The 14019-nt window shown below is 46.7% G+C and overlaps 1 protein-coding gene across 2 annotated transcripts in view; it reads right to left on the reverse strand.

The window, feature by feature from the left end:
• The window catches only part of NCSTN (nicastrin), a 37466-nt gene that overhangs the window by 15195 nt on the left and 8252 nt on the right, over nucleotides 1-14019 (reverse strand). Inside the window, exons 6-10 of one of the 2 annotated variants that reach the window (XM_034426329.3) lie at nucleotides 12448-12598; nucleotides 8763-8869; nucleotides 6577-6729; nucleotides 2797-2901; nucleotides 1094-1165 (exon numbers count right to left, since the gene is read on the reverse strand). In XM_034426329.3, the coding sequence (XP_034282220.1) occupies nucleotides 1094-1165; nucleotides 2797-2901; nucleotides 6577-6729; nucleotides 8763-8869; nucleotides 12448-12598 (588 nt within the window). The remainder of the gene's footprint in view (nucleotides 1-1093; nucleotides 1166-2796; nucleotides 2902-6576; nucleotides 6730-8762; nucleotides 8870-12447; nucleotides 12599-14019) is intronic. The other variant, XM_087881149.1, reaches the window with a different exon arrangement.

Consider the following 14019-nt stretch of genomic DNA (forward strand, 5'->3'; position numbering starts at 1 on the left):
GGATGCAGCCCCCGAGAGGAAAGGAAACACAAGGGCTTGGGAGACACAGGAGAAGGCCACCCTGGTTGGAAGGTGCTGGTGAGGAGCATCAACTGGATCTGACCAGGAGCAGAAAGGCAGCCTTTGCATGTTGAGGAAGAAGGTCACAGGTTCTCCCACTAGCTGAGGGAGCAAAGGCAGCAGCACAGCAGAGGGGACCACCTTCAGGCAGGAAATGGCCTGGGAGGAGGAGGAGGAGGAGGAGGAGGAGGAGGAGGAGGAGGAGGAGGAGGAGGAGGAGGAGGAGGAAGAAAAGGACCGTGGAGTTCTTGGTGCTCTCTGAGCTTGGTGGTTTTCTTGAAGATGTTTCATTACCCAACTAGGTAATATTATCAGTGATAGAAAGGAGGTGGAGGAGGAGGAGGAGGAGAACTGTGGGGTCCTTGGTACTCTCTGAGCTTGGCTGACATTTCATGACCCAACTAGGGAACATCATCAGTGCTAGAAGGGTTTGTGGAGGGAGGGAGGGAGGGGAGGAGGAGAACAACTATGGGGTTGTTGGGGCTTTCTGAGCCTGGTGGTTTTCTTGCAGATGTTTCATTGCCCAAGTAGATAACATCTTCAGTGCTAGAGGGGTGTGTGTGGAGTGGAGGAGGAGATGCTGACCCTCGGGTGAGGGACACTTTCTACAGTGGCAAAAAAAAAAAGAAGAAGAAGAAGAAAGAGGAAAGCCAGTGTCTGTCAACGTGTCCTCAGTGACGTGAGGAGCAGAACGGGCCATGTGGCGTTCAGCAGAGATGCCAGGGACATCAGAGCCGAAGCTGGCCGTGCTGGATCAGACCCCTGGCCCACCTAACCCAGCCATCTGCTCCGGCCGTGGCCAACCAACTGTCCGAGGAAGCCCACGAGCCTCCCAGCAGATGGCCGTCGGACACTGTCCTGCTGCAGTCAAGGCCCGGAGCCATGGATCCATAAGGACCCGTCGGAAGCCAACATCACCATCTTTCTTGTGAGCAGGGAAGGAAGGAAGGAAGGAAGGAAGGAAGGAAGGAAGGAAGGAAGGAAGGAAGGAAGGAAGGAAGGACGGACCAGGCAGCCAAGCAAACTCCCCTACCTCAATCTCGGGGGTCTTTCGCGAGACGGGATCCGTGTGCATCCACAGGGAGGCGTTACTCCGGAGCGCAACCTGCAACAGACGGAGCACGATGAGCACATGTGCAAGATTGCCTGGGATTTTTTTTTCCCAACGGAGCCTCCCACGGGCAGCAAAGGCAGAGCCAGAGACAGGCTGGAAGTCCTCACTGAGGGAAAGCAACTTCCCCAGGTTAACAGGGGGCGGCAACTTTTTTAAAAAATCAGCTGTTGCCAAATCTGACACACAACACACACGGATGCATCCACACACTGCGATTTGCACTGAATTGGCACAAGGAGGAGCAAAGGTAAACCATTTATATTACCCTATTTTTTGGATTATAAAACACACTTTCCCCCCCCCTAAAAGAGGCTGAAAATTTGGGTGCATTTTATACTCCGAATGTAGCTTTTTCAAAGCTTTTTTTCAGTCCTAATGAGATGCTAGCGAGTGAAGCGATCTCCGTGGTTTGCCTGCTTTTCTCATTGCTGCTCCCTCTCAGCTGTGCTTTAGAAGCTGATTTTTATCCCCAAGTAGGGGATAAAAAGTGCACAAGTGTGCTCACAATCAGCAAACTAATGTGCTGAAGCTGACCAGACTAAGGACGCTAGCCAGATGAATACCTGGTAGGCAGATTTTTCCCCCTATTTTCCTTCCCAAAAACTAAGCTGCGTCTTATACTCCGAAAAATACAGTGCATGTGTGTAAATTCCTGGCATATATTTTGAAATGAACTCAAGAGTTTGCTCTGTTGGGGCAAGCAAGGCACGTTCGGTTGGAAGCTCTTTTGTTTCAACTGAATCATTCTGTGGTGGGTAATGCTGGAATCAAAAACGCTAAATAATCTCCCGTGAATTATCCCAAAACAGAGCCAAAGAGAGACGACGGCTAAATCCCTTAATCTACCTAATCTGCAGTAAATCTAATCTCCTGTCGCCTGTTTTTCCCAAAACAACATCCCTGTGAAGTGGGTTGGGTCGAGAGAGAGGGACCGGCCCAAAGTCACCTACATGGATTTCATGCCTAATGCTGGACTAGAACTCCCAGTCTCCTGGTGATTGGCCCAAAGTCATCCAGCCGGCTTTCATGCTTAAGGCTGGACTAGAACTCCCAGTCTCCTGGTGATTGGCCCAAAGTCACCCACTTGGATTTCATGCCTAAGGCTGGACTAGAACTCCCAGTCTCCTGGTGATTGGCCCAAAGTCACCCAGCCGGCTTTCATGCTTAAGGCTGGACTAGAACTCCCAGTCTCCTGGTGATTGGCCCAAAGTCACCTACATGGATTTCATGCCTAAGGCTGGACTAGAACTCCCAGTTTTCTGGTGATTGGCCCAAAGTCACCCACTTGGATTTCATGCTTTAGGGAGGACAAGAACTCACAACCTGTTGCTTTCTAGGCCAGCGCCTAGAAGGACCAAGACCCTATCGGAGGCCTTAGATTTACAAGCAGAAGTGCCATGCTGGTTCTAAATTTAAGACACTGTCATTTGCAATGAAGATATTCTGCACTCTATTCTGTGAGGCTTCCACCCGTCTCCCGTCTGGGCATTGTCATGTTTCAAAGACCCAACTCTCTGTGTAGCTCTCTTCCAGTCCCAGGTTCCAAAATTGGGAAATGACAGCCAACACCCCAAACACAGCCAGGTGAAGACACCAAACAGCCTCGGCTGGGCTCTTCTCACCTGGCTCAACTCCAGGAAGGAGTCGATGTTCTCCAGCTTGATGGGAAAGCGGTCGTTCTGCATATCATACACCATGCGGGAGCTGCCGATGTAGTCGAAGGTCTCCTGAGGAGGGGAGGGAAATCCAGAAAGGGTCCTCTCAAAAAAGGGACAGAGTAATCCAGCCACAGCAAGGAACGGCCCCGTTAATCTGCCACGTTTATTTATTTCTATCCTGGCTCCATTATTTTTGCAAATAACTCAAAATGGTGAACAGAGGCATAGAATCAGGATCACGTGAAGTGCTAATGTCACTTTATAAGGTCTTGGTAAGGCCACACTTGGAATCCTGCATCCAGTTTTGGTCGCCATGATATAAAAAAGAAGTTGAGACTCTAGAAAAAGTGCAGAGAAGAGTAACCAGGATGATGAGGGGACTGGAGGCTCAAACATACAATGAAGAACGGTTGCAGAAACTGGGCCTGGCTAGTCTAGTGAAGAGAAGGACCAGGGGAGACAGGAGAGCATCTTCCAATATTTGAGGGGCTGCCATAGAGAGGAGGAAGGAGGTCAAGGTATTTTCCAAGGCACCTGAAGGCTGAATAAGAAGCGATGGATGGAAACTGATCAAGGAGAGAAGCAACCTGGAACTAAGAAGAAATTTCCTGGCAGTGACAATAATCAGTGGAAAGACTTGCCTCCAGAAGTTGTGGATGCCCCATCTATGGAGCTTTTTAAGAAGAGATTGGATAACCATTTGTCTGAAGTGGTGCAGGGTTTCCTGCCTAAGCAGGGGGTTGGACTAGAAGACCTCCAAGGTCCCTTCCAACGCTGTTATTCTATATTCCATATTCAACACACCTCCTTACTCCTATTTTCCCAATAACGACAACCCTGTGAGGTGGGCTGGGCTGAGAGGCAGTGACTGACCCAAAGTTACCCAGCCAGCTTTTGTGGCTAAGGTGAGACTAGAACTCACTGTCTCGCGGTGATTGGCCAGGATTTCTGTTGCTAAGCAAGAGGGGGGGGGTTCTTAAGCGAGTCACACCAATCCAGTTTACGACTTCTTCTTCTTGCACAATCACAACTGTACAAGGCCAAATTGTGCGGCCCTCTCAGGAAAAGCACCACTGCCAATCCCCCAACACATCAGTGGTGGAAACAACAGGAGGAGGAATTGTTTTACAGAAGCTCCTGTAAAGTTGACAGCGCTGCTCGAACTCAGCTCCCCCACCCACCCACCCAACTCATGCCTGGAGGGGGACATCAGCTGCTAACCACCCCCCTCCTCCCCCTCCCCCCTCCCCTCTTCAAATATCCTCTTGGCTTTCGGCAGCTGCCGTTGCTCCAAATTAACTGCCTTTTTGCTTCAGTGTGCACATATATTTTTAATCCGCTCCACGTGACTCCGTGTTTGGAGATGGAGGGCCTGCGTGTGCCAGTTGCTAGGGGGACGGGCGAGGGAGAAGGGTCTTTTCCTGCCCCCGTGGGGATACCGCACTGCCCACAGCTGCTGCCCACGGGCTGCAGGAAACGGCCTTTCCGGCTACACATTCTGAAAAGTCCAACTGGCTTTGGCTCGTCTGCCTGCTGCTCCCAGGAATGTTCCTTTCCCCAAAACAAGTGGCTTTTCCTCAATTGTTTCAATTGTTGTCCCAGCACCCTCAAATGAAGAAATCACAGGCAGTCCTTGAGTTACAACCACTCGCTCAATGACCAAAGTTACAGCAGCACTTTAAAGGGTTGTGCTTGCGACTGTTTTTCACATTTACGACCGTTGCTGCGTCCCCGTGGTCACCGGATCAAAATTTGGAAACTTGGCTACTGACTCATATCTATGACAGTTGCATGATCTCTTTTTGTGACCTTCTGACCAGCAAAGTCAATGGAGGAACCCGGACTCGCTTAACGACCGTGTTGCTTAACAACTGCAGCAGGAAAGATCATAGGCGGCCAGCAAAGGCGGACTTAGCTGTCTTGCTAAGCAATGGAAACGTTGGGCTCAGTTGTGGTCGTAACTTGAGGACTGCCTGTACCCACTTTTTCCCCCCAGGGTTAGGATGCACAATAAACCCTCAAGCTTCCCTTCCAGAGAGATCCGTCTCTTGCACTCTGCCCCGATTTGCTGCAGCCCGAGATGCTCTCAATGAGCCGGGCTTCCATTTCCCAGAATCCCCTGGGCCTGCCTGCCAGCTGCTGGGAATTCTGGGAAGTGAAGTTGGGCATTTCCTGTTTCAGGAAAGCTGTGATGCCTCTTTAAGATATCGATGCACTTCCCACGTTTGTTTCCCAGATGTTATGCAAGGTGGAGAATGTAGGTTGAGATCTCTTTAAGGCAGCCGGCGTGGCTGGCTGGGGAATTCTGGGAATGGAAGTCCGCCCATCTTAATAGGTGCTGGGGTTGAGAAACGCTGCTCTAAATATCGAGATTTGTTTTGGAGCCTAACAGTTTTCTCAAGCTGAGCTATTTAAAGGTGGGTGGATTTCAACTCTCAGGTTAATATTGCTAGTTTCTGGGCAAGATCTGTTTAATTTGCATATATTTTAACTTTGCGTTTTATATTTTAAAGTTTGTCATATGGTATGCTTCATTTTGTGATGCTTCTGGTAGAAATTAACAAACTCCCCATGCGGCCTGGGGAATTCTGGGAGTTGAAGTCCATCCCTTTTCAAATTGCCCAGGTTGAGAAACGCTGATTTCAACCATCTCCCCCAAAAACCCTGCCAGCTCTTCCTATTTACTTACTCCCGAACCTTCTCACCCATCCCTGGCTAATTCTGCAGTGGAGCTGGGATTAGCGGCATCTGCCTCTCTCTCTCTCTCTCTTGAGCTGTTTCATTCATTTCCCAGGGGAAATTCTGCCCTTGCCGAGCGTGATATTTCCTAGCTGAGAGCGACAAAGCCCTCCAATGCAAATCTTATTTCCCAAGTCAGCTTTCTCTGCTTTGCAAACACCATGGAAATTGGTTCCAACGAGACGTGCAACGGTGGACGGGGCGCATGGTCACTCCACGAGATTTCAGAAAAGCAAGACCTTCCAGGTCCAGCCACAGGTTCCAGGGACTGAATCATTTTTATCTGCTCTGGGTTGTTGTTTTTTTTATGATCAATGACGTTAATGTTTTAATAAGAAGAGCAACAAAAATGATTAGTGGGCTGGAGGCTGAAACATATGAAGAGCGATTGCTGGAATTGGGTATGTCTGGTCTAATGAAAAGAAGGAGTAGGGGTGACATGATAGCACTCTTCCAATATCTGAGGGGCTGCCACAGAGAGGAGGGGGTCAAGCTATTTTTCCAAACACCTGAAGGCAGGACAAGAAGCAATGGATGGAAACTAACAAAGGAGAGAGGCGACCTGGAGGAGGAATTTCCTGACAGTTAGAACAATTAATCAGTGGAACAGCTTCCCTCCAGAAGTTCTGAATGCTATTAAGAAGACTGGACAACCATTTGTCTGAAATGGTGGGATTCAAGTAATTTAACAACTGGTTCTCTGCCCTAATGATTTCCTCCAACAATCAGTTTTCCAAACTGCTCATAAAGTTAACAACTGGTTCTCCCGAAGTGGTGCGAACTGGCTGAATCCCATCACTGGTGTAGGGTCTCCTGCTGGACTATATGACCTCCAAGGTCCCTTCCAACTCTGTTCCTCTGTTATTATTTTGAAACTGCCCAGAGTTGTTGGATACGAGATAGGCAGCAAATAAATTTCATAAACAAACAAAACAAATAAATCAGAGATCTGTTTCAAACTGCAGAGAGCAGGAAAAAAAAGAGAGAGAGAGAGGGAGAACTTACCCCCTGGAAGAAGGCAAACATGATGTTTTTGGGCAGCGACTGAACATCAGGGATTTTATGGATGGCTTCAGCTGCAGCGAGGAGGGTGACAAAGGAAGCCACGGCACTCTCTGCCCCGGGGGCCACGTTCCAGAAAAAAGAGTGGCTGTCGATCTGCCAGGAAGAAAAGCAAAGAAGACGGTCCGGCCAGTTCGGAGACTCTGCCAGCGTTTCTCTCCCCAAAGTCAGCCTGGCAGTTTCTGTGCCTGGTTCAAAGCGCCGGCTTCATGCCCAGATGGCAGCCGTTCAGCCCCCAAATCTATTTTTCATTCGTTTGCTGGAAGTATAGGGTCGAAATCCACCCGGCAGGTTATGCATTTTGGACCCGTTTCGCAAAGGGAGGGGAAAGCTATTATTGTTGCAATAGATATGTCAGGATAACGTGTGTCTTTGTTTTTCATCCTTTAAACTTACTTTCTTTTTTTAATGTGTTCGTTTAGTTTGTTTTATCTTTGCAATTTCCCCCCATTTGGGGTTTTTGTATTTTAATTTTCTGAATCAAATTGAAATTAAAAATTTATCCGGCGTGTCGAAACGAGCTCATGTAGATTTTCAGAAACGGCAGCTGGTGCCTGAAGAGACTGACCTCTGCACTAAGACTTCCATTGAGTCCTCAGAGGGCCACGGCTGGAGGGAGCTGCCCCTCCTTCTAGTCACCTCATCAAGCAAGACCTGGGGGAAAATGGCCCCCCAGCTGTGCCTTTTTGAGCTCCTCCTCTTTATATAGATGGGGACCGGAGGCTAAAATGTTTGAATTATGCTTGCAGAATTGGGCATGTCTAGTTTAATGAAAAGAAGGTGACATGATAGCAGTCTTCCAGTATTTGAGGGGCTGCCATAAACAAGAGGGCAGTCAAACTATTCTTCAAAGCACCAGAAGGAAGGACAAGAATTAATGGATGGAAACTCATCAAGGAGAGAAGCAATCTGGAACTAAGGAGAAATTGCCTGACAGTGAGAACAATTAACCAGTAGAACAGCTTGCCACCAGAAGTTGTGGGTGCTCCAACACTTTAAAGAAGAAATTGGAGAGACATTTGTCCAGAATGGTGTAAGGTTCCCTGGTTGACTAAGGGGTTGGGCTAGACGACCTCCAAGGTCCCTTTCAGTTCAGCTATTTTTCTGCTTGCTTTTTCAACTTAAAACACTGCCCTGCTCCACATTGGCTCGTTCCTGGCATAAAAAAAAAGAAATACAGGCAGTCCCCAATTTACGACCACAATTGAGCCTAACATTTCTGTTATTCGGTGGGACATTTGTTAGGTAGGTTTTGCCCGTTTTTGCAATTCTTCTTGCCTCCGTTAAGCGATTCACTGCAGTTAAGATGTGTGTCTTAACAACATGGGTTGTTAAGTGAATCTGGCTTTTTCCTGTTGACTCTGCTCATCAGGTCGCCAAAGGGGATCACGTGACAGCCCCTCCCTCCAGGACTCTGCAATATGTCAATATGAACCCATTACCAAGGGTGCGGATTGTGATCACGTGACCCGGGGGGTGGGGGGCTTAAGTGTGAAAAGCAGTCAGAAGTCACTTTTTTTCCAGTGCTGTTGTAACTTCGAAAGGTCACTAAACTGTTGTAATTTGAGGACTCTCTGCATGATGTTTATAATCTGCGTAATTTGTCATTTTAGGCCAGCCTTGCTCAATCTCCTTGAGGAACTAGAAGTCCCACTTCCAGAATTCCTAAATCATGCTGGCTGGAGATTTCTGGGGGTGGGCTGTCTGGAAGGTGCCCAGGCTGCCAAAAACTATTTTGGGCGTTTTAAATTGACACCCTATTTCCACCTCCTTTTTGGAATCTGGCCTTCAAAGCAGTTCCAAGTGGGGGTAAAAAATACACCTTCCAAGTTATATTAAAACAAGGAAAAGAAAAACAAAGGAGCGCGATCATTTCACGCAAGAATTCCCGAATTCCCCAAGGCTGCCTTTGCTTCCCAATGCAGAAAAGAGGGGGCTTCCTGCTTTCTCTCAGCCCAGCCCACCTCACAGGGTTGTTGTTGTACGAAACATAGGAAGAGGAAGGCGTATTAGATTGTGTTCGCTGCCTTGAATTGTTCACAAAAGAAATAAAGGCGGGATATAAATAATAAGTAAATGAAAGAAGAAAATTAAACTGGATTCCCCCGGCCCAGCCCAGCCACACTTACTCGAGAGGAAGCAATGATGACACTTTTCGGATCCAGCTTCTCTGAATTGTTCACCGGCCGCACCGTGCTCCAGATGTTATAATCGGCGAGAGGATCACAGACCACTTCTGAATAGAATAGAATTCTTTATTGGCCAAATGTGGTTGGACACACAAGGAATTTGTCTTCGGTGCATAAACTCTCAGTGTACATAACAAAAAAGACATTCATCAAGAATCATAAGCTACAACACTTAGTGATAGTCATAGGATACTAAATAAGCAATCAAATCATACTAGCAAACTAAATAAAATAATATAAAGGGTAAAGATACAAGCAACAAGGTTACAGTCATAAGAAGAGAAGGAGATGGTGATAGGAAGGCTGAGAAGAAGAATAGTAACAGTCTTAGTGAATAGTTTGACAGTGTTGAGGGAATTATTCGTTTAGCAGAGTGATGGCGTTGGGGAAAAAACTGTCCTTGTGTCTAGTCGTTCTGGTGTGCAGTGCTCTATAGCCTCGTTTTGAGGGTAGGGGTTGAAGGAGTTTGTGTTCAGGATGTGAGGGGTCTGTAGGTATTTTCCCGGCCCTCTTTTGGATTCGTGCAGTAGACAGGTCCTCCATGGAAGGCAGCGAGCGTGACACCACTGCCCATTTCATGAGCCCGGGAAGTGCCACCCACCCAGCACCAGCCATGGGGGACTTGTGGGGCTCCACTTTAGCTCTTCAGCGAGAGTTTTGCCAGCTGCCCAGAGTGCCACAAGCAGAAAGGCCATCCGGAAATGCTGAAAACAGCCAGCTCGATCTTGTTCCCCAAAAGCCAGAAATCATGGCAAACAGGGTGCAGGGAGTGCTTGACATACAACCACAACTGAGACTGGAACCTCTGTCACTAAGTGATGCGGTCATTAAGCGAGTCATGTCTGATTTTAAGGTTATTGTGCAGTGATTAAGTGAACTTGGCTTCCCTCATTGATTTTACTTGTTGGAAGCCAGAACAGAACAGAACAGAACAGAACAGAACAGAACAGAACAGAACAGAACAACATGGTTATGGGAAGTTTCATCTCTGGCCCCAATTTGATCATCCTGGACATACTGATGTGTTCATGAAATGAGCTAAACCCTCAATTCAGATTAAGTTTTGGCATTCAGAGAATACACAATGCTGCACCAAATCAGCTGCACTATGGTTTAAGATGATGTCTTAGTTCATCCACAGGGAATCCAACAGTAGAGTTAGAATAAAACTACAAGGTTGGAATGGATCTTGGAGGTCTTCCAGTCCAGCCCCCTGCTCAAGCAGGAGAGCTTACGCCATTCCAGATACATGGCCGTCCAAGCTCTTCTTCAAAGCCTCCAGTGATGGAGCAGCCACAACTTCTGAACAACCCAACAATTCTGAACAACTTCCAATAACTTTGAAAGGTTGCTAAGTGCAATAGATAAGGCAGAATATCCCCAAGAATAGGGGTCTTCTAAGAAAGAATGGCTTGACTCAGGGCAGCCCCGGAATTTCGCTTCGACTTCCAGAGTCCCTCCAGGTGTGGTATGGAATTACAATTTAATACAACAGAAGAGAGACCTTCCTAAAACCACTGGCTACAATCCTATAATCCCAATTGGATGGATGGCTCCATCTCTATTTAATCTATACATTTCTGATATACCACCCATGATATCAAAAAAGTTATCTTATGCTGATGACCTGGCATTAGCATATAGCCACAAGGACATCGAAACTACAGAAGGCGTACTTACAGCTGACCTTACAACTTTGAGCACATACTTCCACCAATGGAGGTTAATCCCAAGTGTAAGTAAAACAGTTACATCATGTTTTCACCTCAATAACAAATTGGCAAAAAGAGAACTCAATGTATACCTAAATAACAAACTGCTCCCATACGAGGCAACACTAAAATACCTGGGGGTCACCTTAGGCAGGACTCTGTCATTTAAGAAACATATCCAGAATATGGCTGCCAAGGTTAACAGCAGAAATAACATCCTACAAAAACTATGCGGAACAACTTGGGGAGCTTCAGCCCCAACTCTCCGATGTGCAGCGGAATACTGGGCACCTGTATGGATAAACAGCTCACATACAGGACTTATTGATATTCAACTTAATCATACGATGAGGCTAATTACTGGGTGCATAAAATCTATACCTAGTTACTGGTTACCAGTTCTTAGTCACATACTCCCCCCGCGCTTACGACGACAAGAAGCTCTCATTCGGGAGTATAGTAAGATCCTATTAAATTCCTCTCTACCATACATGGATACATTCCTGATCTCTTAAGATGCCGATTAAAGTCAAGAAACCCACCAATCTTGACAGCGCGTAAGTTGATGGCCGATCATCAGAACACCACACAAAAGTGGATGGAGGCGTGGAACAACTGTTCCCCCCAAGATGTCTCCGAGCATATCAGTCCTAGTAGTAGACCTCCAGGATTTAGCCTACCCCGACACATATGGGTGACATATAATAGAATTCGAACAACTCATGGGGTGTGTGCTGACTCCCTGTATAAATGGGGAAAGACACCTTCAGCACAATGTGATTGCGGGGCCCCTCGACAGACTATCCAGCATATAGTGAGGGAATGCCCTAACAGAAGGTATCCAGGAGATTCTAGGGACCTCCTCTGCATAACAACGGCAGCTACTGACTGGATCTCCAAACTCGACATTAAACTTTGAAATGTTATTTCTGTTTTCCTTTTAGGTTTTCTTACTGCTTTTTTATTGTTTTAATTGTTTTTAACCTGTAAAAATGAAGTGTTTTAATACTGTGTGTGACCAACCATACGCTAAATAAATAAATATAATCCCAATGAAAGAATGCTAAAACCTATTTCTGCCTAAGCTTCCCCACTCTAGGGAGTTCGCCCTCGGCATGCTTGAGCAGCCCTTTATTATTATTATTATTATTATTATTATTATTAATTAAATTTGTATACCGCCCGACTCCCGAAGGACTCAGGGCGGTGAACAGCCATAAAATAAAACATATAGATACAAAATTTAAAATAGAGATAAAACAGATTAAATAAATTTGGCTGAACCATTTTAAAACCCCAATAATTTAAAACCAAATTTAAAATTCCCATTTAAAAGAGGAAAATTCAGGTCAGGCCAGCTTGATGAAATAGGAAGGTCTTGAGCGCGCGACGGAAGGAGCGCAGATCCGGGATCCTCCGTATCTCCGGGGGGAGCTCATTCCAGATGGTAGGTGCCCCCACAGAGAAGGCTCTCCCCCTGGGGGCCGCCAGTCGACACTGTTTGGCTGACGGCACCCGGAGGAGTCCCTCTCTATGAGAGCGTACTGGTCGGTGGGAGGCTATTGGTGGCAGCAGGCGGTCCTGCAAATAACCAAGTCCTAAGCCATGGAGCGCTCTGAAGGTGATAACCAAGACCTTGAAGCGCACTCGGAAGACCACCGGGAGCCAGTGCAGCTCGCGCAGGAGGGGTGTTACATGGGAACGCCAAGTCGCTCCCATCACCACCCGCACGGCCGCACTCTGCGCCAGTTGGAGCCTCCGAGTGCTCCTCAAGGGGAGCCCCATGGAGAGAGCGTTACAATAGTCCAGACGGGAGGTGACGAGGGGACGAGCCCTTGGTGCGAGGTAGGCTGGACATTCTTGCCTTGAGTTCGAGGCCCGGCCCACCCCAACCTCCACCCTTCTGGGCTCACCTGGGTTGAGGCTGAAGGTGCTCTGAATGAGGCTGCGGCGCATACAAGTTACGGTGCTGGTGACGGCGTGCATGTGGGAGGACAGCTGCATGGCGCAAAGTGGGTATTCCGGCCCAGAACCGTTTTGAGGAGTGTTGTATTTCCGGTAGCACTAAGAAGCAAGCAGGGAGATTTCAATTGGTAGAAAAAGCAGGGTGGATTTGATTTAAATCGAGTTGATTTAAATCACAATTTAAATCATGATTTAAATCACTAGTAAAAAGGGTTGATTTAAATCAACTCAATTTAAATCATAATTTTTAAAGAGCAACTGTCATCTCTGCTCCTCCTTTGACCCACCGTTGACTCACCGATAGTCCCAGGGTTGCAGAATATACAGCCTCCTGCTACAGAACCAAGCTCCATTTCATGCTGAATAAACTAAATTATTTATGTATCTTAAATAGAAAACTATCTTACGATAGATTTTTACCCCAAAAGTTTTTTATTAAAATAAATTCGATAAAAATCAAAAAAATCCAATTTAAATAAAAAAAATTAGATTTAAATAAAAAAAATCTGATTTTTTTGATTTTTTTTTTAAAAAAAATCATTGATTTTTATCCACCCTGAGAAAAAGGCAGTTAAACACGCAATTAAGTATCAATTTAGTACAGGTAGTCCTCGACTTATGACCACAATCGAGCCCAAAATTTCTGTTGCTAAGCGAGACCATGGTTGAGTTTGGCCCCATTCAACAACCTTTCTTCCCTCAGCTGTTAAGTGAATCTCTTGCAGCTGTTAAGTTAGCAACACGGTTGTTAAGTGAATCTGGTTTCCCTATGGACTTTACTTGCCAGAAGGTCGCAAAAGGGGATCATGTAACTCCAGGACAGTGCCGTCATAAATAGGAATCAGTTGCCAAGCTTCTGAATTGTGACCACGTGACCATGGAGATGCTGCAACCATTGTTCAGTGTGAAAAATGGTCATAAGTCAATTTTTCAGTGCCATTGCAACAATAGCAATAGCACTTAGACTTAGGCTTCACAGCCCTCTCTAAGCGGTTTACAGAGTCAGCCTCTTGCCCCCAAAAATCTGGGTCCTCATTTTACCAACCTCAGAAGGATGGAAGGCTGAGTCAACTTTTAGGAAGGAAGGAAGGAAGGAAGGAAGGAAGGAAGGAAGGAAGGAAGGAAGGAAGAAAGAAGAAAGAAAGAAAGGAAGGAAGGAAGGAAGGAAGGAAGGAAGGAAGGAAGGAAGGAAGGAAGGAAGGAAGAGCAGTGGCACTTAGATTTATACGCCTCTTCACAGTGCTTTCCAGCCCTTTCTGAGCAGTTTTACAGTCAGCCTATCACCCCCAACAATCTGGCTCCTCATTTTACCCACCTCGGAAGGACGGAAGGCTGAGTCAACCTGGAGCCTGGGGAGATTCGAACTTCCAAACTGCAGGCAGCCGGCAGACAGCAGGAGGAACCTGCGGTACTGCACTCTAACCACTGGGCCCATTGTAACTTCAAACAGTCACCAAATTCTTCTAAGTTGAGGACTACCTATACTAACTTCAATACTTTACTTGCCTGCTTTAAAACAT

This window comes from Pantherophis guttatus, chromosome 18, assembly GCF_059756535.1.
Source record: "Pantherophis guttatus breed Tessera chromosome 18, ASM5975653v1, whole genome shotgun sequence".
In the NCBI taxonomy this organism is placed as follows: domain Eukaryota; kingdom Metazoa; phylum Chordata; class Lepidosauria; order Squamata; family Colubridae; genus Pantherophis; species Pantherophis guttatus.